This window comes from Sminthopsis crassicaudata, chromosome 2, assembly GCF_048593235.1.
Source record: "Sminthopsis crassicaudata isolate SCR6 chromosome 2, ASM4859323v1, whole genome shotgun sequence".
NCBI classification, from domain to species: domain Eukaryota; kingdom Metazoa; phylum Chordata; class Mammalia; order Dasyuromorphia; family Dasyuridae; genus Sminthopsis; species Sminthopsis crassicaudata.
In genome coordinates, this window is record NC_133618.1 from 456,999,850 (window position 1) to 457,022,383 (window position 22,534).

General features: G+C 36.2%; 1 protein-coding gene and 1 pseudogene across 1 annotated transcript in view; both read right to left on the reverse strand.

Moving 5' to 3' along the window:
• The window catches only part of ASTN2 (astrotactin 2), a 1,161,487-nt gene that overhangs the window by 538,685 nt on the left and 600,268 nt on the right, over positions 1 to 22,534 (reverse strand). Inside the window, 3 exon segments of the mRNA XM_074292901.1 lie at positions 13,091 to 13,186; positions 13,188 to 13,214; positions 13,216 to 13,246. Coding sequence (XP_074149002.1) covers positions 13,091 to 13,186; positions 13,188 to 13,214; positions 13,216 to 13,246 — 154 coding nt within the window.
• LOC141553597 (histone acetyltransferase type B catalytic subunit pseudogene) lies at positions 19,935 to 21,421 on the reverse strand (annotated as a pseudogene).

A 22,534-nucleotide genomic window follows, 5' to 3' on the forward strand; every position in this document is an offset into this window, starting at 1 on the left:
TGCTTCTAAGTGTCAGGAAGGGAATGTCATACTAGAAAGAGTATTAAGTTTAGAGCTGAGAGACCAGAGTTCAAAGTCCTGCCTCTGCCATTACTAGCTATATAATCTTTGGCAAATTATTTGTCCTCTCTGAGCCTCTTCATTTGTAAAATGAGGGAATTAGACAAGGTGATCTGATAGGCACATTGTAGTACTTCTAATTTCTAACATTAAAAACCTATTAGCATATAAAATCAGGGAATTTTAAAAGTTAAAGAGACATCAGAGATTCTTCAGTATATTACTGAATATTATTTCATTTGATCATCATAAAACCCTGAGAGATAGGTACTATTTTATAATTTAGGAAACCGAGGCAATAAATGACTTGTCCAGAATCACACAGCTAAAAAGTATCTGAGGCCTCATTTGAACTCAGATCTTCTTGACTTCTGGCTCAAAGTTCTATTTACTGCACTCCCTAACTGCCTGGGATATATTAACCTTACAGAGTTATTATAAAGAAAGGACTTAGTAAAACTAATGTCCTCTAGTCATGAGAGGTATTACTGAAAGCCACCTGAGGAGATTTACTAGAAACTGTATCAAAGAAAATAAATTAGTAGTATTCCCTAATTCACCAAGAACCATATTGGAACATATGTAGGATTTCTCTTTATTAATTTTAGTTATTCTAAAGTAGCTCATCCACAGAATTCAGAGCTTAAAGGGACTTTAGAGGCTATCTAGTGTAATTATTCATTTTAGAAGAAGGAAACTGAGGCTCAGGGAGGTTGTAACTTGCTGAGAGATAGTGTCAGAAGTAGAGTCTGAATTTCAATTTTATATTTTTTTCTTTTGATAATCATTTTTTATTAATTTTATAATTACAATCCTTCTTGACAGCACATATGCATGAGTAATTTTTTTTTTTACAACATTGTCCCTTGTATTCATTTTCCCAAAATTTCCCCTTCTTCCCTCTACTCCCTCCCCCAAATGACAGGCAATTCCATACATATCAAATGTGTTACAGTATAACCTAGATACAATACATGTGTGCAAAACCAAACTTCCTGTTGCACGGTGAGAATTGGATTCCGAAGGTATAAGTAACCTGGGTAAAAAGACAATAGTGCAAACATTTTACACTCAATTCCCAGTGTTCCTTCTCTGGGTGTAGCTGATTCTGTCCATCATTGATCAACTGGAACTGAATTAAATCTTCTTTATGTTGAAGATATCCACTTCAATCAGAATACATCTTGATACAGTATTGTTGTTGAAGTGTTAGTGATCTCCTGGTTCTGCTCATTTCACTCAGCATCAGTTCATGTAAGTCTCTCCAAGCCTCTCTGTATTCATCCTGCTGGTCATTTCTTACAGAGCAAGAATATTCCATAACATTCATATACCATTATTTACCCAACCATTCTCCAATTGATGGGCACCCATTCATTTTCCAGTTTCTAGCTACAACAAAAAGAGCTGCCACAAACATTTTGGCACATACAGGTCCCTTTCCCCTCTTTAGTATTTCTTTGGGATATATGCCCAATAGAAGCAATGCTGGATCAAAGGGTATGCACATTTTGATAACTTTTTGGGCATAGTTCCAAATTGCTCTCCAGAATGGTTGGATTCTTTCACAACTCCACCAACAATGCATCAGTGTCCCAGTTTTCCCAACATTCATCATTATTTTTTCCTATCTTCTTAGCCAATCTGTCAGGAGTGTAGTGGTATCTCAGAGTTGTCTTAATTTGCATTTCTCTGATCAATAGTTATTTGGAATACTCTTTCATATGAGTGGAAATAGTTTCAATTTCATCATCTGAAAATTGTCTGTTCATATCCTTTGACCATGTATCAATTGGAGAATGGTTTGTCAATCTTATATTTTCAGAATGTCTTCTTTCTATTCTAACATGAAAGGATGATCTGGCCACTTCCTTTTAATGACATGGCTTTGGATTCCACTTCAGACATTTATTAGCTGAATGACCATAGTCAAGTCACTTAAGAATTCTAACCTTCAATTTCTTCCCCTTCTCCTTCTTCCTCTTCTTCTTCTTCTTCTTCTTCTTCTTCTTCTTCTTCTTCTTCTTCTTCTTCTTCTTCTTCTTCTTCTTCTTCTAGTCCATAGTCCTCTATCTTTTCTCAGATCTCTTTTTTAGTTTGTCTCCTCTGGTAAAAGTAATTATAAAATTTATAGCATCTTTCTTATAACTCAAAGGCCATCTCATTCAACTCTTTCAATTTTTAGATACAGAAATTGAGACTTGCCCAAAGTCACATACATAGAATGAGAAATAGAACTTGAACCTTAGTTGTCTGACTCTAGAGTCATTGTTTTTTTCTTCTGTACCAAAACAAGGCAAAGGCTATTCCTTTTCCATGCTTATATCACCCACGGTACCTTCACTGGGCTGTGATCAAAGCAGTAACACTGTACAAGTTTTTGCTGACTGACTGAAACTCACTTCAGGGTCATATGTCTTATTTTATGAGTAACTTATGTTATGTTTTACATAAGGGGCTTGTATTCTTGAAGGTGTCAAGTAGAGAGCTCAGCTAAGTGTTTGAAGACTTGTGTTCAAGAAATTGGCTCTGTACTTAGCCAGTGGTGTGATCTTGGGAAGGCCATTTCTCCTATTTTGGCCTTAGTTCTCACCTTTATAATAGTAATAGCTATTATTTATAAATCACATTAAAGTTTGAAAGGCACTTTACAAATAATATCTCACTTGATTCTCTTAATATCCATGGAAAGTGGATGCTATTGTCCTTTCAACCATGTAGGAAGTAAGGTTAAGTGACACAGCTAGTATGTATCTAAGATTGGATTTGAACTCAGGCCCTCCTGACTCCTAGGCAATAATCCTACACTGAGCCACCTATGTTACTTAAAATGCAAATGTAGACATAAATCCATACTGCAAAAGGGAGTGTTTTCCATGTTCTTTTCCATCTATAGCATTTTATGATTTCCTCAAGGGTATTTCAAGGTGATGACAAGTCAGTTTCTATGAAAAAGTTTCCAACCTATTTATTCCATTATTTTAAGCATCTTTAAGTACAGTTATTGAAAGCAGGCTATTAATTTGAAAGTCTTTTAACATTTCCCCTTGTTTCCACTTTTACCCCTATCCTCCTTTTGAAACACTCAGACACAAATTATTGAACCAAATTGAAGTCAGAGAAATGGCCTCTTGAGTCACTTTCCTCCATGGGGATTTATTTGCTATACCTCTCTTCCTGCCTTCTCCTCAGTAGCCCCAAACTTATATTATGTTCCCTTCTATTGGTTCATTTCTTATAGTCACCTTTATCACAAAAAACAAGGTTGGTGCCAGTCTTCAGAATAGAAATAAATTGCCCTCTCTTCCATTTAGGTCATATACTTCCGACACTGTAACATGTCCATAGGGAGGAAGTCCCTTTTGTTGCATTAACCATTCTGAAAAGAGAGTGTTCATGCCTGCCAAACTTTGGCAGCATGCACTATTTTGGGGATTGGTCGAGTTTTTCCAGCCAAGCATTTAATCACTGGATGCAGATTTATTGCCTACTAACAGCTCATTCCTGTTTTTAATTTCCGTCCTCCCTATCTTTCTTTCTTCATCTCTTTCCTCTCTCTGATTGGGTTCCTTAGAAACTAAAGAGGAAGAAAAAACTCAAAGAGCCTTATGAAGGCAGAAAATCTCCAATGAGAGACAACAAGAAGCTGGGCTTGGAGTCGAATAATGTGGCTTTGAATCCCAGCACTAATATTTACTAGCTATATAAATCTGGCCAAGCCATTTGATATTATTGAGCTTCAGTTGTTTTATCAGTAAAATGAGTATAAAAACATTTACACTGCCTATTGCAAAGGGTTATTGTAAGGAAAGTGCTTTGCAAGTCTAAAAGCACTATATAAATGTGAAAAAGAAACAAATTTTCATTATACTTTTATTACCAAAAGGAGCTCTTGCTGCAAAATATTCAAAGTGACTTCATGAACTTCTCTTCTGTTTCTTACAAAAAGAAAATGGAAATAGCATCACAAAAGCAAAGTTGGGAGAAACTATATAGATTATTCAAACTTGTGACCTGTGGAGAGATTTTAGAGGGTTATTGACCTTGGTTGGTAAAAATTACATCTATTTAAATATAAGTGATTTCCTTTGTATTCCCATGAATTGTATTATATATGTTAAAAGACACTGTTCTAAGAAAGGGCCAGTATACTTCAAGAGAAGTATACAAGAGAAGTATGTAATAACAATAAAAATGTTTAAATCTCCTTCCACATTTGAAAGTTCACATTTGAAAGTTGGGAAAACTGAATTTTAGGGATAGCAATTACTTCGCCAAAGTCACATAATTATTCCATGACAAAGACATATTGTAGCATATTGTAGCGATAAGAGAAATAGATCTGAAGCCAGAGAACATGGATTCTATCATGGCTTCAACATTTATGACTTCCCCAGGGTTGCAGATTCGTTATCTTCCTAAGAGGAAGAAGGATACGAGTTATTAAATAAAACTGTAGTTTTCAGGGACATATGATGAGATAAATAGGAGAGGCTTCATTGATAATTTTTATTCCTGCTTTGCAAAAAGAAGGCTAGGGAGAAGGGAACGCATTTTGCTACCCTAGGAGAGAAACTTGGTACTCTAAACCTTAGAAACAGTGATTGGTCCCTACCCCCAGTAAATTTACTTTTAGATAAAATAACGCTGTGAAAAAAGTCACTTCACATTAGCAGACAGGTAAAGATGGTTGAAAGACTGATAGGTTTAGAATAGAGATTTGAATCTTGACTCTAACACAAATTCACAGTGTGATCTGGGGTAAATCACTTGCACTCTCAATTTCTTCATCTGTAAAATGAAAGGGTGGTTAGATAATAACCAAAGTCCCTTCCAATTCTCAAATCTTATTTCATGAGTGTTTTCTGGATTATGCTTCTTTTGGGGGCAAAAATAGCGAATTTAAGCACACACACACACACACACACACACACACACACACACCTGTCCTTCCTGTTTTGGAACAAATAGGACTCTTTCCCAAAACTCAGGTTCTTATTTCTTCCCACACACTCCTCTCCTGAACTTCTCCTGGGCTGAATAACACCCCAAAACAGCTCAGAGAAGGATATAAAGTGTTTCCTCCTTCCTCCCACTCCCTTTACCCCCAATAAAGTCTACCAAATCCCCACCTTTGCAAATCCCATCTGGGAGTAATAGCAGCCAACGTCCAGGGAGGTCAGCCTCCTCCTGGTTATTAGTGCCTGGGCCTGGCTCCAAGGTGATTTTTCACTCTGCTGCTTCTCCTTTGCTCTCCCTCCATGTCCTACTTTGGTTTTTGTTTTCTTTAATTACAGCCCAATTTAGTCATTAGGAAGGATGAGGGGTGGGGAGGAGGAGAGATGCTTCATTTTCTCTGACTGACGTGGATTTCAATTTCCGCTGTGCTCTGTGCAGTGCCGAGAGGCGCTCGGCCTATAATTTATTGACAATTTCTATCTTAATACATCTTGACTTTTAAAAAGACGGCATCTTGTTGTCTTCCCAAGCCATGCGTGGCAATCAGAGCCTCAATTGTTTCTGACGATATCTGGGAGGCAAGATTACTTTTCAGGGTGAAATGGTGAACTGAAGAAAAGGGAGGAATGGGAGGAATAAAAAAGCTGGAAAAATGATACATATGTGTTGTCCAATGTTTGTGATCAGGGAAAAAGCTCAGTTGAGCCTGGCAAGCTGTGTCTCTAATGAACAGTCAGAGATGGGAGATAGAACAACACAAAGACATATCTTTAGTTACATATAGTGCACCTGCCAGACTAATTTTCCAGAAAAAACACCTTTCACCATGTGGCTTCCCTTCTCAGTAACTTAAAATGACTCCTCACTGACATTAGGATACAGTTCAGCCTTTGAATTCCTTCAGTTTGGTTCAAAACATTTTCCTACAATCCTAAGTGAATCCCTTTCTATCCCCCTGCTCCTAATTCAATCCATGAAGCTCTTGAAGAAGGGAACAGGTGAAAACTATAGGGAACCAGGTTTGGTTCAACATCCAAAATCCAAACAATCAGAGATAGCACAAAATGAATGGAGATAGAATAGGAGATATGGAGCATAGTAAATGAGTGACTGGATGTCTTTAATGAAATGATCATTATAGGTAGGATTATTTGCTTTGAACATAAGTTCAGGACACCAGAAAATCAATCCCATTTTTTGTCTCTTTGTTCAAATTGTTCATCTTTTGTGGATACACTTTCCAAGTTCTGAGAGGCAGTGAGGTTCAGTGGATTGAGAATGTATTATATTCAAATCTGGCCTCTGTCCCCTGTGGGACCTTGGGCAATTAACCAGGCATTAGTTTCCTTATTTGGAAAGTAAGAAATTGGACTTAATGACTTCTAAGTATTTTTCCAACTCTAACTTTTATCAATTAATAACCTGAAGTAGAATACCTTTTCCATGAAGCATATTCAACTACTTCATCTATTTATCTGTATAAATGTGTATGTGTATATACACACATCTCCCACGTTCACATAAATATGTATATAAATACACATACATATGCATATACACAAAAATACATACATGTATATGTATATAGGTTTGGACCTATAATTTCACCAGTGTGGAAATTCCAATTGTACAACTCTGTACAAGAATTATATTCAATACAATGACCATCTCTGATTCAAGAGGAACAATGAGAAAACATACTTTTGACAGAGAGGTGAAGGATTCAGGATACAGAATGAGAACAAAATATTTTTATACAGACAGTGAGGAAATCCATTTTGCTTGACTATGAATATTTGTCCCAAGGAATTTGTTTTTCTTTTCTCTTTTTTTCTCCAAGTGAATAGGGAGAAAATAGATTTTTATTAATTACAAAAAAAATCTAGCTCTCCAAAATGGAGAAATTAGGGGGGCTACTAGAAATATGGAATATTACAAGTACTTTCAGATAATGTTTTTCTTTTAATTTTGCTTAATTGTTTTGCTTTGTTACCTCAGAGTTCTCACAGAGTGAAGTTAATCTAAAAATGTTTGTAATGTAAAAACAAACAATATAAATCATTGAACAAACAAATCAATAAAATGAAAACTCTACTAATCAATGAAGTTTAGCACCTACTCTATTTATTTAATTTTGGAGGGAGAGGGAATTGGGGTTAAATGACTTGCCCAGGATCATATAGCTAGAAAGTATTGTATTATGTTTCTGAGACCACATTTGAACTTAGGTCCTCCTGAATCCAGGGCCAATGTTCTATCCACTGTGCTATCTAGCCATCCCTTAGTACTTACTCTGTAACTTACAAACTTAGGCAGGGAGTTTTAACCAGCCTTCACAAAAATCTGTCAACTAAAAATCTGATAATTTTATTTTAATATAATTGGTTTTCTTTGTAGTACTATATTATATATATATATATATATATATTTTCCCCCCAAACATTCTGAGAAGGGGTCCAAAGGAATTCATCTCACACACACACACACACACACACACACACACATACAAATTAAAAATTCATGTCTCATCTGAGAAATTAAGTGACTTATATGTAGTTATGAAATTAGCCTGTGTAAGAGGCAGGACTTGATAACATTTCATCATTACCTCACAGTCGGCCCTCTATCTACAACAACATGGTTCCTCTTTATTATTCTACAGAAGGTAAAATCTCCTCCTTTGGTGTATTAACCATTCTGCAATGACAGAATTATTCTACCATAATCATAGTTCATATTTACATAGTAATTTGAGTTTTACAAAATTTTGCCATTTTGTAAATGAAGGAACTAAGGCACAGAGAATTGAAAAGACCTTTCTAAAGGTACAAAGTTAGGAATATCAGAGTCAAAATTTGAAGAAACATTCTTCTTACTGAGTCACTGTTCATTGTACAGCATTGGGCTATTTCTCATAGTTATCATCATCTCTAGAGCTTTCAAAAATATTTATTGAGCATGGCTTGTAAGACAAATCTGTATCTCTATAGCTTATTTGAACTCCACCATCTTGTTGATCTCACATTCTAGTAGTAGCTATAAGTTCTTAAAGGAACAAGTCAAAAGAGAACAGAACTTGTACTCTAAAGACCTGGGTTCATGGTCATGGTTCTAAAATTAATCAGCCTTTAGTAAGTAATTTCTTTTTTCTCACTCTCGATTCCAACTCATAAATCTGTGTAATAAAGAGCCAGAATAGAACAAAAGGAGACTGAACATAGAACATATATGACCAACAATTACCAGCAATATATTGAAAAGTTTTGAATGAATGAGACTGATGTTTAGGGCAGTGTCAGAGAATTCCTGCCAAGAAAACCACAAGAAAACAAGAAAGAAATCCTGAAATAGGTGAATGGCAAGGAGATGTCCATGCACAAGCTTATTAAAAAGCAGATCTTTAGAAACGACACGTGAGAAGAACAACTGATTACTTTATAGGTACCAAGTAAAAGGCTGAGAGAAATAAAAGGGCTTTTACAACTCTATTCATCAGCCTCTGTCTCCTTAGCTATCCTAACTGTGAGAGGAAGAACATTTCTCAGACCTGGGGGAAAAAGAGTTATCTTTTAACCTCAAGTCCTAAATCCAGAGGGGAAGGTTTTGATTGCTTTCACAAAATGTTGAATCTTCTCTTGAACTCAAGGGAACTGATGCCCTTATTCTCCATATCTCCTAGATTATATTAGACAAAGGGAACCATAATATCTACCCACCCACCAACACGTACTCACTCACACAAGCACATGTCTCTACATCTTTATCATTCATTCTTTGTCAGAGACAGCAGCTCTTAGAGACAGGGAATTGAATTAGAATTGGAGACAGAATCCAAGAAATATGAAAATTTAACAGTCCTCCCAGATAAGTTATTATGGTTCAGTGGACAATGGATTCACAACACTTATGTTCTAGGCCTCAGGAGGTTGTCACAAGCTAGCAGAGACCCTCCTTGTCCAAGTAACTATTTTTCTCGAGGCTTCAGTTTCTGTCTCTTTAAATTGTGGGGTTTGTTCTAGTTGACCTTTAAGATCTCCATTGCTAATCTTTTTTTCTTTAATTTTATTATTCTGCTCCAAGAGAGGTAGTATACATATTGTATAGTTAAATACCATCAGAGTTATAGCAATCTTTATTCAAGACTCACCTCTGACACCTACTGGGTATGTGGCTCTGGGCAAATCAATTAATCTCTCATTGCCTCAGGCCATTCTCTAAGAAAACAAGTAGCAAAATGGTTGCCCATTTTCCTTGGTAGAAGGAGTTTTCTCATGGGGAGATATTTATATTAATGGAATCACACATGTGTACCAAAAAAATCTGTTTCAAGATGAATTCATTTGTCTTTAGGCTAGCATCAGAGTCTTGGGAAGGAATGCTTCCAAAATGCTGAACAACCTCTTCTAGCTGATATTCTATAGCTAGCTCAGTATTACTGCACAGATTTGGCAATAGAAATATACTGAGACTTCTCTAAAACTCCACTTCTATTCAAGAGCCTAAAGTCACAGAAAGTGACTGAGGCACTTGATATAACATGCACTAGAATAGCTCCCTTTCTTGATAAATAGAAGCAGAGTGTGATTTCCATGAAGGAATGACCTTTAAGGTAATCTTACGTAAAAAGAACCATCCCAAAGGTTTAAACAAATCTTGATTTCTATGCTTGGGGAATTCTGATTTTCCTATGATTGGCATTTACATAGTGACTCATGAAGATAGCTGAGAAGACAGTGTTTTTCCCATGCCCATCAACTGGGAAATAACAAATGATGAACAGGCAGATTTCAGAAAAAAACCTGGAAAGATTTGTATGAACTGATATAAAGTGAAATGAGCAGAACCAGGAAAACATTCTACATGGTATCAACAACATTGTGTGATGATCAGTTATGAATGACTTAGCTTTTTTCAGCAACAACAAACAAGACAAGTACAAAGGATTCACAAAGGAAAATACTATCCAGATAAAGAACTGATGGACTTTGACTTCAGATGGAAGGATTTTTTTCCCCACTTACTGGATTCTTTCTTATGGATTTCTCCCCTTTTGATCTGTTTCTTCTTTCACATCTGTGATTAATATGGAATCTTTTTACATGATATAATATGAATAACCTATATCAAACTGCCTATTATTTTCAGAGGAGGTGAAGATCAGGAAGGAAGCAGAAATCGTTGGAGCTCAAAATCTTGTAAAGATGAATGATAAAAATTTTCTTGACATATAATTGCAAGAAATATAAAATACTATTTGATATTAGAAAAAAATTAGAAAGTAAGAAAATGGTTATCCCCAAATGGTTCCTAATCCTAATCTCCATTTAGGCAAAGTAGTAGAACTTTCTGCTGTCTCTTTACATCCCTCAGGCTGCCCTAGAGATTGATTTTTACTTCTTTAGGAGAGGGATTTAATTTATTGTGCTTGGTTTAGAAATCAGAATTGGGAACAATGAGTGGAAGCTTGTTATTATATACTACTTGTCAAGATCTAGCTTTGAGAACAAGACTACAGTTTGCCTATATTTTATAATCTTAAAGAGCTGTTTGAACTTTAGAGATATCAATTGACTTGTTAATGGTCACATAAATGGTAGATAATAAAAGTGATCTTTGAATCTAGGCCTTTGTTCTCTACACACTATGCTACAATATAAGAACAGTAGAATTAATGGTGGTGATGGTAGTGGTGGTGATAGTAATATCAACTCCCATTTCTATAGTGCTTTATACAATTAGTGCTGCCAGATAGCTTTGAAATGGAAGATCAGAGAAAACAAGTGAGAATGGTATACTAAAAAGAACAATAAGCATTTGATTGAAGGGAAAATCTCTTAACCTATGGAACCATATAAATGTGCAATAGGCTGCCTTCCAAGAATGTAAACTGTAAGGAAAGGGGGCTGCTTTGCAAGGGCATGAACCTCCTGAAATGTTACTTATGAGGAAATGAGTTTAGAAGGGGGCAAAACAATTTATTCCTATATAAGTAGAACAGTCCACATACCTTGGTGAGCCTGGAATTCCAAAGGCCTGAATTCAAATTTGAATTCTGACAGTAACTGCATTATCCTGGGTAAATTATTTAACCTGTCTGGCTCAGTTTCCTCAACTGCCCAGGGGAAATGATAATAGCACTGACCACTCAAGATAATTGTGAAGATCAAAGGAAACAGTTGTAGACTGCTTTAGCACAATGCTTGACATACAGCAGGTGCTGAAAAACATGTTTGTTTCCTACTTTCCTTTCTATGATTCTACAGTTAGTCAGAAAACCAAAGAACACCCCATGTCTCCTGACTTCTACCCAAGCTAATGTTCTTTCTACTATACAATCTTACTTCAACTCACCATCACTGAAATATAGAAATGAAGGCTAGATGATACTGAGATATATAAGAAGACACTCAGGGTTAGATAATTTCAATTTCAAGGGTCAGCTTGAATAGAAGATAGGGTACCCGAAATCAAAAACACCTGTATTCAAATTCCAGGATAGTTGTATTTGATGACGTCTCCATTCTTTCCATCTCTAAATCAATGATCTTATGAAGACTTGATGATTACTTTCCTTCCAATCTATGAATCATATTGGAACCATACAAAGATTACTAAATGTGGAAGCAAAACATAGATCACTCTCTTGATGCTTAATATTTGTATGATCTTGGGTAGATGCCTTTATTTTTTCAGATTTTAGTCTCCTCATCTCTGAAATTAGAGACTTTATCCTACTAGCCTCTGAGGTCCCTCCCACCTCTAAATCTCTGTGTTTATAAAGGTGTTTTTAAGCAGATATGACCAACTCAGATACTACTTTCCTCATGAGATACTTTTGAAAATCTATATCTAGATACAATAGTTCTATAAGAAATTATGAGCAGGTTGATTCCAGAAAAGCCTGGAAAGACTTATATGAACTGATGCTGAGTGAAATGAGCAGAACTAGGAGAACATTATTCATAGTAACAACATCATTGTGTTACGATCAGACTTATCACAGTATCACAAACCTAGCTCTTCTCAGCAATACAGTGATCTAAGACAATTCCAATAGATGGGATGAAAAATACATCCACCTCCAGAGAAAGAACTATGGAGACTAAATGAGGACTAAAACATACTATTTTACTTTTTTGTTTTTTCCTTGTCATGTTTTCCCCATTTGTTTTAATTTTTTTCTTTCAACACATGATTGACGTGGAAATGTTTAAAATGATTGTACATGTATAGCCTATATCAGATCATTTGCCATCTCGGGGGAGGAGGAAAAAAAGGAAGGAAAAAAAAAAGAAAAAAAGTTGCTCTCAAAAGCTTACCAAAGTGAATGTTGAAAAAAATCTTTAAATGTCATTGGAAAGAAATAAAAAATACTAATCAACAAAAGCAAATCAAAACAAATTATATCCAGAAGATACCATTTTTACCTCCTCTATCTTCTTCTTCTTTTTTTTTTTTTTTAACCAATGTCCTACCAATTACTACTTAGTGACTGGGTTTATTAGGCTATTAATTAATTGTTGATCTTTACTATTTCTTTTCTTTGTAATAAGACTGAAAATCTTTGAAGGCAGGAACCACGTTTCATATTTCTCTGTATCTTTCATGGAGTCCAAGATAGAGTCCTATACATAGTAAGTATTCAAATATTGGTCTTTTCTTCAAAGGCCACAACAGATCTTCATGTAGGGTTCTCTCTCTCTCTCTCTCTCTCTCTCTCTCTCTCTCTCTCTCCCTCTTTCTGTATATATATATATATATATATATATGATTAGCTGATAGCTAATGACCCTTACTATGCCATATCAGTATCATTAGGGTGTCATAAAACATCAAGGTTCTCCCATTCTTTTCCATTTGACTTTATTCTTTGACCAATGTTCTTTTCCACTTTATCTATCTGTCTCATCCTTCTCCAACTCCCACTTCAGCTCCACTGCAGCACAGTTGGAAGGGAAATTAGAGATTATTAAATTCAACACATACAAAAGTAGATACTCCCTCTATAACCTAGCAACAAAGGATCTCCATTCTGACTTAATCCTAATCAACTTTATTCTCTGGGTCTTACCACACATCCAGTTGAATCTACTTGGCGGTCTGACACACACTTTGAAAATTGCGGGTGCACCCTCCCATTATTGCGTGAACAATCACGGACAGGCCCCAAAGGAGGAGAGTAGATCATTGATGGTCCTCAAAGTAAGTAGACAGCATTGCTTCTTCCCTTGGAGAGAAAGGAAACTGTTTAAAATCAAATGGGACAAATGGTCTATCACTGTTTATCATATGCTGTGTGTCAAGATCAAGGTTTGAGAACAAGACTACAGTTTTGCCTATATTTTTATAGTCTTAAAGAGCTGTTTTGAAACCTTAGAGAGATCAATTGATTTGTTTAATGGTCACATAGATGGTAGATAATAAAAAGTGACCTTTGAAACTCAGGCCTTTTGTTCTCTATACACTATGCTACAATATAAGAAACAGTAGAATTAATGGTGGTGATGGTAGTGGTAGTGGTAGTAATATCAACTCACATTTCTGTAGTGCTTTATACAATTAGTGCTTCCTTCCTTCATTATTTCCCTTCCTTCCTTTCTTCCTTCAATCCCTCCCATAAAAACTCAGTTTTATGAGTTTCATGTCATAAAAGTTCTACAATAGGGAGACTTAGGAAAAAAAATTTTTTTTACATCCCTCAACCATACTAATTTTCCATAGCCTGAGGCAGAATGGGGTTAGCTTTGGGGAGGGTGACTGGTAAAGGGATACAAGAAAGACTTCAGAGTTTTTAAAATGAAGATTCTAAAACTCCTGTCACTTTTAAAACATGGAGAAGGACTGGTGTACTCAAAGAGCCATTAAGGCTATTAAAATATTAACATCCATAGAGGGAAAAAGAAGAAAGGGAAAGAAAGTGAGAAAGAAAAAGGGAAGATGCTAAAATGTCATCTTTTAGTAGATCAGGGTGACAATTCTGTCTGTACAAATAGGGAGGCAGGCTGTTAGCTTCCAAAAGGATTGATTCTGCATAAACACTGGTTACACAAGAGGGACATTACTTAAAACATGAAGACCTGACAGAGGGGCTGTTACTAAGTCAAAGAAAGTGATGGTGTCAGGTCGTGGAATGTGGTATCTGGAAACAGTTGAGAAGAATATATTTAAAGAAGATGTTGGTATTTCTTGGCTTAAAGAAATGCTCCTTCCGCCCAACTCCTCACAGCAGCTTAGAGCTTGTTGATTTTTGAATTTATCAGAAGGGCACTTAGGGAAGGCAAAAGGACAAAGGGAAAGATGGCAGTGCATTGGAAAGAAAAGAACTTTGGACTGGAAACAAGGAGACCTGGGTTTGAGTAATATTGCTTTTACTAACTAGCCTTGTGACCTCAGGCAAATTGTCTTGCCTTTTTTGGACAATGCAAAATGATGAGTTTGGATTAGATCATATTCTTTTGACTTGGAGACTTAGAAAGTTCATTATCACTTTAGTTTTTCTTAAACCTAATAGACATTTCTAAAACTGACGATAATACCATGTTTTACGGATGAAGCAGTCCTGGGGCATAGGCAGCCATCTATAAAATGTAATTTGAGGGGCACCCAATGGTCCTGCCTACTCAGAATTATTTCACCCATTAGTTTGACTTGGTGCTCACATTCCATCAATTCCATAACTAGTAAGTAGAGCTACAAATAACATAGGTACTAGATGGTAGAGTACACAGAGTGGTGAATTTATAATAGTTAGGAATTCAAATCCAGTTTAACATACTCCCATTCTAGTTGACCTTGGGCAAGTAACAAACTCCTTCAATCTCAATTTTCTCATATGCAAAATGGGTACAATAATAATATCCTCAACCTGGTATGGTTATTATGAAGATTAAAAGAGTTAGCATATATAAAGCACCATGAAAATCTTTATGCATGCTATTATTGATAGTAATAGCTGTCATTTATTATCTGATTCTATTATTCAAAACAACATGCTAAGCAGTGTGGAATATAAAAAAAATCAGATGAGACAAAATCCCTGGGCTCCAGAAATTCATATTCTAATAATGTGAATAGAATAGCTTACATTTGTATACTAGCACTTTAAGATTTTCAAAGGGCTTTAATTTATTTTCTTATTTTATCTTTATATTGCCCTTAGGTATTGGAAGTATTATCATTCCCATATCTATCACAAGTGAGGAAACCTGAGGGCCAAATGGATTAAATTAAAAGGTTGCCAGAACTAGCATATGGAAAATCTGGGGCTCAGACCTAGATTTCTTCTGATTCCAGGTGCAGGGTACTCTATACAATATGATTCTACAATGAATTAAAGAATTAGCTATTGGGGTAGGGTCAAAAGATCTGTATAACGACTTAATTCAATGATATTCATTGTCAAAATAAGCATAATGGGGCCCCAAGAGAAAGAAGAACAGGATGATGATGTGTTGCTAAAGGTTGAAAAAATCAGGAGGGAACCTGTTACATTATAATGGGGAATTGAGGTGGGTGCCCAAGGCAGTCTAAGAGCACAGACATTCTGTTTGAAAAGCTCCAAAAGAACCCTTCTTCCACATCTTGCCAAGGACCAGCTTTAATCCCAGGACTGCTCTGGCCAACAATTTATAGAAACTGCAAGATAGCATTTTGCAAAGAAAAAAAGGCATTTTTCAGCTGCAGCATGTAATACCCTGAACAAAGCCCACTGAACAGCAGGGTATGGTATTTCAAAATGCTTCCCCAAAAAGATACTTAAGAGAAAGTATGCCAGCCTAGCTATTTACATGCTTGATTTAAGAGGAATGAAGTTGCAGGCCATAGGATTACTGTCTTTAAAAGTAGTAGAAAATAATAATTAAAATAATCAGTAGCATTAAGATAAAATTCTAAGGTTTGCAAAGTAATTTACAGTTATTTTATTTTGTCCTCACAATAACTCTGGAGGTAGATATTTATTATCAACACCATTTTACAGAGGAGGAAACTGAGGTAGAGAGCAATTAAATGATTTGTCCAGAAAAACATAACCTGAAAATATCTGAGGCAGGATTAGAACTCAGGTCTTCCTAACTCTATCCATTGTGCATCCTATGAATCCTTAAAGATTATTTAGTTCTGTAAACTCTTTGTTTTAGATGGAGAAACTGAGGCCCAGAGAGGTTAAGATATTTGTCCAAGATTGCAAAGGAAGCAGAATATAATTGAGATCTGATTAGGTGTGAATCCATGTCTTTTGACTCCAAATCTGATGCTTTTTTTCCCTCCATAATACAACTTTGTTTCTCTTTGACTCTCATAATAATGAGCTATTAACTTTCTTATTCAGAAAATAATAAAATAGAATAATTAGTTGTACAATATGTAGCAAAAATTCTCTTTACATTTTTCGAAATTAGAATGGGTTGAGTTGGGAGGTAATGGCTTCCATTCTATTTGCTCTCGATCCCTACCCCTCCCTTATTTTCTAACGGAGGCTGGTCATCACTTGTCAGTAATGTGGAAGGCATTCTGGAGTCACTCACAAGTTGTACTAGATGGCCTATGCCATCCCTTCCAACTCTGAGCCTAAGTGAGTCTGTGATTCCTCCTGAATCAAAAGAATCATCCTTCCTTGCCTGCTTTAGGAGCCTTGCCAAATGCCTGACCCAGCCCAACCAAGAAAACAAATAACATTTCCTTCAGCCCTAGCTCTCTCTGCTTTAGTCTTATTGATGAGGTTTAGATTTAGGAAACCAAAATGAAATTAGGGCTTCTGGTGGTCAGGGAGTTAAATGATAAGGTCTAGTGGCAGGTTTGGGATTCAGGGAACCAAATGGAGAGGTTTAGCTCCCCTGCACCCCCTTGGGATTCAGCACAAGGGAGTTTGGGGGACTCCCTTCTGGCGGCATAGAGGTTCTCTGTAAAGGAATTTATAGACCTGAAAATCTAGATTGATTAACAGGTTTTTTATAGGGATTGGAAGTAAGGTTAGAAATCCTGATGGAGAGGCATAAAGTCTGGTTAGGGAAATAGGTGAGGATAAGGAGAGGATAACACTGGAAAAGAATATTATTCCAGGGGGCAGATGTTTGGAAAATGGAGTTTTGCACTGAGAATGCAGTTCTCAGTGGACAGAAGGTCCTGGCAACAAAGGGAGCTGCCAAGGTCCATCTGCAAAGACCTTAGTTGAAAGAAGCTCATTATATTGGTTGTCTTGGTGGGGGTTGGAAAGCCAGAGCAGATCAGAACTGGTGGGGCTGGGAGAGACCAAGTTAGCTCATATCCAGCAGGGGCTGGGACAAGCCCAGATCTCCTATTGGAATTCAAAGGGATGCTTTTGACCAGGATTTGGGAATCAAAGGCTCTGGCATCCTGGACTGATATGCCTCAGCCAGGAGGGGCTGGGAATTTGAAAGGAATCACAGATCAATCTGAAAGGAATCACAAATCAATAGGAAATATAGTTTCTTAAAGGGACCACAACCCATTTCACTATCTCCATTATTATATTGTTTTTAGGTCCATTTTTACTTAAACTCAGGACTTATAGTCCTTTGTTGAACATTTTTGGCAAATACAAAAAGCTAAGGAACTCATGAAATATTTTTAGATTTGAAAAGTTTTCCTCATTCATTTCTCTAATGGGAAAGTCTCTCATATTCTCATTCAAAACTCATTGATTCCTTTTGCACACAATTTCAAAATATTTGGCTATTTGTTTTCCTATTCCACTGCAAATAATAGTAATAATTAGCATTTATATGGCACTTTAAAGTTGTACCTGTTATTCATTCATTCATTCATTCATTCATTCATTCATTCATTCATTTATTTGTTATAATGCTGTGAGGGAAGTATTTTATCTTCCCCGGGAGGTGGGGGGAAGCAAAATCTTCCCCATTTTACAAGTGAGTTTTTAGAGAGGTCAAGTGACTTGCCCTACTACACATGGCAGTTGTAAAAGCAGAAAAGAATAAACTAGACTATAAGAGGCGGGCTCAGTGATAAGGGATTGTTACAGAGGGGACAGGGTTAGCTGTTGGGAAAACAACAAAACAATGAATATATTAGCCACAATACTCCAGAAAGCATAAGGCCTTGGGGTTAATTAGTACAAGGACTTTGGTATTAATTGGGAGATATGGGAGACACTAGCATAGAACCTCCTAGTGGTGTGCCCACATCAAAGGGAGCATTTGCTCTATGAACAAAGCCAAATTGCAGTAGCTCAAAAGAAATACAAATGCACACATTTAGAGACAGCTCTATCCCAAATGTTCATACAGACAATTGCTGCCTAAGCTGTGGCAGTAACTTCCATGTTAATACTAACCAGCTATAGCTGGATACACTGTGCCTTGACCCTGACTTCAGGAAGTTTTATTTATCCTCCTTAATTATGAAGGACAACAATGAACTTATAGGAATTATTTAGTACAAGGACTAGTAATCCTCAGTCATCTTGATCAACCTTTAGTACAGCATTGTGTTAAGGGCTTCCCCTAATAATTCATGATAATGACCTTGCAAGATTACCACTAAGTATGGAGGCAGTAACAGATATTCACTTTTCTTATTAATACATGCCTTATGTCACAGTGGGAAAGGTGATAATAAATGAATTGGTTTTAGAAACTTCTCTAGGGATGGGTGAACCATTCCTTACTTCAAAGGAGTTTTACCAATGAGGACTCAGAAAGAAGCTCATTTGCCTGCTTGGCTATAATGTTAGGGGAAGGGCCCAGGACCTTTACTGCTAAGCTATTATGGGAGAGTTAACTAGGGACCAGGAAGAATAGATCTCCCTAGATATATTCCAGGTTTAAGAGTGTATAATTGAGTCCTTGTGACAAGAGAATGCTTAAATACAGAATTCAAGTTACTAAGCTGGAATCATAAATTTTATATCTAGTCCAGAAAATAGAAACAAATGAAAGCAACAAAGAGAAGCAGGGATAGGTTGTCAAGCTCAAGGTCAGAAATACCAGAGTTGAGAGTAAAGGAAGTTCTAGAGTTTAGCATCATAAACTCAACATGCCAGGCTCCAGTCTTTCCTCAGTCTTCCTCAGTTGACCTTTTTGTAGCCTTTGATTTTTCTGGCCACCCTCTTCTCTCCTTTCTACATTTTTTTTTGGATACTTGATTTCTGCTGGTTTTCCTACTATCTACAAGATAACTTCTCTTCAATCGCATTTGCTGAATTTTCATTAAAATCCTTTTGACTAACCCTTGGTGTGCCCTAAAAGTCTTCCCTGGGCCTTCTTATCTTTTTTTTTTTTATCTCTGTGCCCTCTATTTTGTGATCTCATTAGCTTCTGTGTATTTATTATGGTCTTTATCCAGATGGTTCCCAGATTAACAAATCTAATCTGGTCTCTCTACTGAGATATAGCCCATGAATCCTAACTCCCTTTTGTACATCTTGAACTTAATGTCTCCCTTATTCATTTCAAAGTCAACATATTCAAAATAGAACTTACTATCTTCCCTCTCAAATCTTTCCCTTATTTGGAATTTCCTTCACTATAACTGACACCTTCTGTCTTTCCAATCATCATGGTTTACAACCCTGATGTCATGTTCATCTTCACATCTTCACACTTTCTCTCACACTACCTATTCATTCCATTATTAAGTTTTATCATTTTTGCCTTCCTAAAATCTCTCATGTATCTCCATTTATATAGCCATAACCCTAGTTATTGCATTCATTACCTCTTACCTAACTAGTTTTCTAATTGGTCTCCCTATCTCAAGTTTCTTTCCATTGCAATCCATCTTAACTGTCATGGTAATAGTTCTTTATTTTATTTTTTATTTCAAAAACTATACCTGTAGTTTATTTATCAGTGAGTGCTTCTAAAATGCAATGTCTTAGAAGTTATAATCCCAAACTTATTAGAAGAAGTTTTCTGTACAGTAAAGTTGATTCTTTATGCTTGGGTAAGTTGTTCTATTATTTTTCCTATAGTCTGAAACAAGTTGTTGGAAGTCTTCTTCCAATTCATGTTGCACGCCTATGTCTATTTGGTTTGTTTGATTTGTTAGCTTCTTAAGCCCAAGATATCTTATCTTGGTAAGATTGCTCTGCTTTTTTTTTTTAAATGAACTAATTAATCCTTTTTATTTCTAGTTTATAGTCTCTGGATTGTTCAGCATTATCCATGTCAATCACATGTAATCAGATAATTTTATAAAATTGCTAGCATACTTTTTGTTTATTTTGACTTTCTGTTGTGCCTCTATTACCATATCTTGACTGAAAAGCAAGGCAGATTTTGGCACAGCTTCACAAGTACAAAGTCTCTTCATTTCACATAGTTTTTGATGGATCTTCAGCTGTAATATCAAAAACTATAAGAGAAGAAATGTAATTTCCATGAACAGTTTCAAAAAGTTGGACACCATGACCTTCACCTTGAAACAGAGGCAATATCAACATCTGGTTTACACATGGCTGGGTTTTACTTGTGGTTGGGTACACATAGTAATTATAGATTGTCATGTAGCCAATAGTCGCGGTAACTCCATCCTTATTATTCTTCTCATATACTAGAAAGTAGTTCCATTTTTTCATCTAGGTCAATAAAGCTAGCATTTTCAATAAACCACATCAAAAAGGTCTGAAGTCTTTCATGGTAGTCTAGAAAGCCTGTACATGTTATGTCAGCCTTGCATATTTTGTAGGCAATGTTTCTCCTGTTTCTTTACAGTAAACTGAAAACCTATGGAGTAATATGCCAAAGGGCTTAAAATTAACTTCCTTTTCCAATGATGAAATAACATCATCTCTGTTTATAAAAAAATCTCTAATTTTGCTCTCAACATCATCTGCTTCTATACAGTCAAAATTCTCACTAACTTTAGATTCATACTCAATTTAAAACAGTGTTGACAGGTTACCAGCCTTATAGTACAAAATAATCTTAAGACCGTTGAACTGAAGACAGTTTCACCATCACCAAATATTTGGTAGCTATACTCAGGTTTAAAAGTTGTGCTGTCATCATCAGGATCTTCAGCAAAGTGAACTAATTTAAGTTTAATTGCTTCATTGGTGTTATACTTGTACTCTGCCAGCTTCTTTTCCATGGCACTTTTGTATGCCACCAAAAATTTTTCCACTGCACCAAATCCTGCCCTTTCCATGAATCAAGTTGAAGCAGCTGAGGAGAATGAATCAAACCATGTGCCATTATGATGATATTTCCAAAGCAAAATTCTTGACTATGTCACTCCTTTGCCGCCTATTTTCTCGAGGACTAAATATAAACTTCTTTGGCATTTAAAATTCTTTGTTCTTCCCACTATTTCCAGTTTTCTTATATTTTTATATAAATAAGAAACTATTCTTATATTTTATTCCATTCCAACACAACTCTGATTCAAGCATTGCTTACTTGCTGTTACTCACACTTGACACTTCATGTTCTAGATTTTTACTTCTGTATTGGGTGTTCCATGTGCCGAGAATATTTTCCTTATGTCTAAGGAGTAGCTTTACCATCTTCCTTTATCATTGTTTTTTTGTTTATCCTTTGTTCTTGAAAAGGACCATTGACATCAGATGATGTCTTGACTTGCTAGTGTAAGTGAGGCACAGTGCTAAATTATTAGTCTCACTCTATCCTCCAGAGTTATTGTAGTCCAATGGCAAGACTGTCAGCATGACTGGCTATGGAACCAGTTACAGTGGGAGATCTGGCCTTTTAAAGCTTAAGTCTTTCCTAGGGTATAGCTTATCTGAGGCAAGAAAACATTCAGTAATTTAAGGCTAGGTAATAATTGAGGGAAAAAATGGATTAATTTGCCTTCCCAAATGAATCTATTTGGAAAGGGAAGACTCTCAGAATTTCCGGTCAAGCTTCCTTGAACACTCAGTTCAAATAATACCTTATGTAAGGGTTTGTGGTCTTTCCTTTCCTACTCCACAAAGTTACTCCCTCTGAGATTATATATGATTTACACGGTATATATACATTACAAAATTATACTCCCTCAGTAATAAAAGGAGGCTCAGTTCTTTTTTCCCCCTATATATTTCTGACATTTCCAAATCGTTTCTATATTTCCAACAAGTGATAAATTGTCTTCTACTTAAAGATCTCCAAAGATATGCTTATATTGCTACCTCCTTACATAGCAGAACAGCTCTGATTGTTAGGATTTTCCCCCTATTTTTAGAGTGGGGGAACCTGTATCTTTGCAATTTCTAATCATTCCAAGTCTTCTTGTACGTGGATGGGGCAGTTTTGTATCACAGACCCACAGGTTCTGTCTCTTTTATCTGCTCTGCAAAAATCATTATCTGCTTGCAAACTTCCTCAAAACCCTCCTCATTCTCAAAACGTGCCCTGGTATCATTTTCCTGACTACCAATGATGTTGAATTCCCCAGGCTAATCAACAGGCAAACTGATGGATAGATTAATTTTAAATGCACCTGTTGCTTGCTCCCTCTGCCATCACCCAAAGGCTCTTATGTGTTAAAGAGGGTTAAGAAAGGTTTTTCAGAAAATCTGCCTTAATCAGCC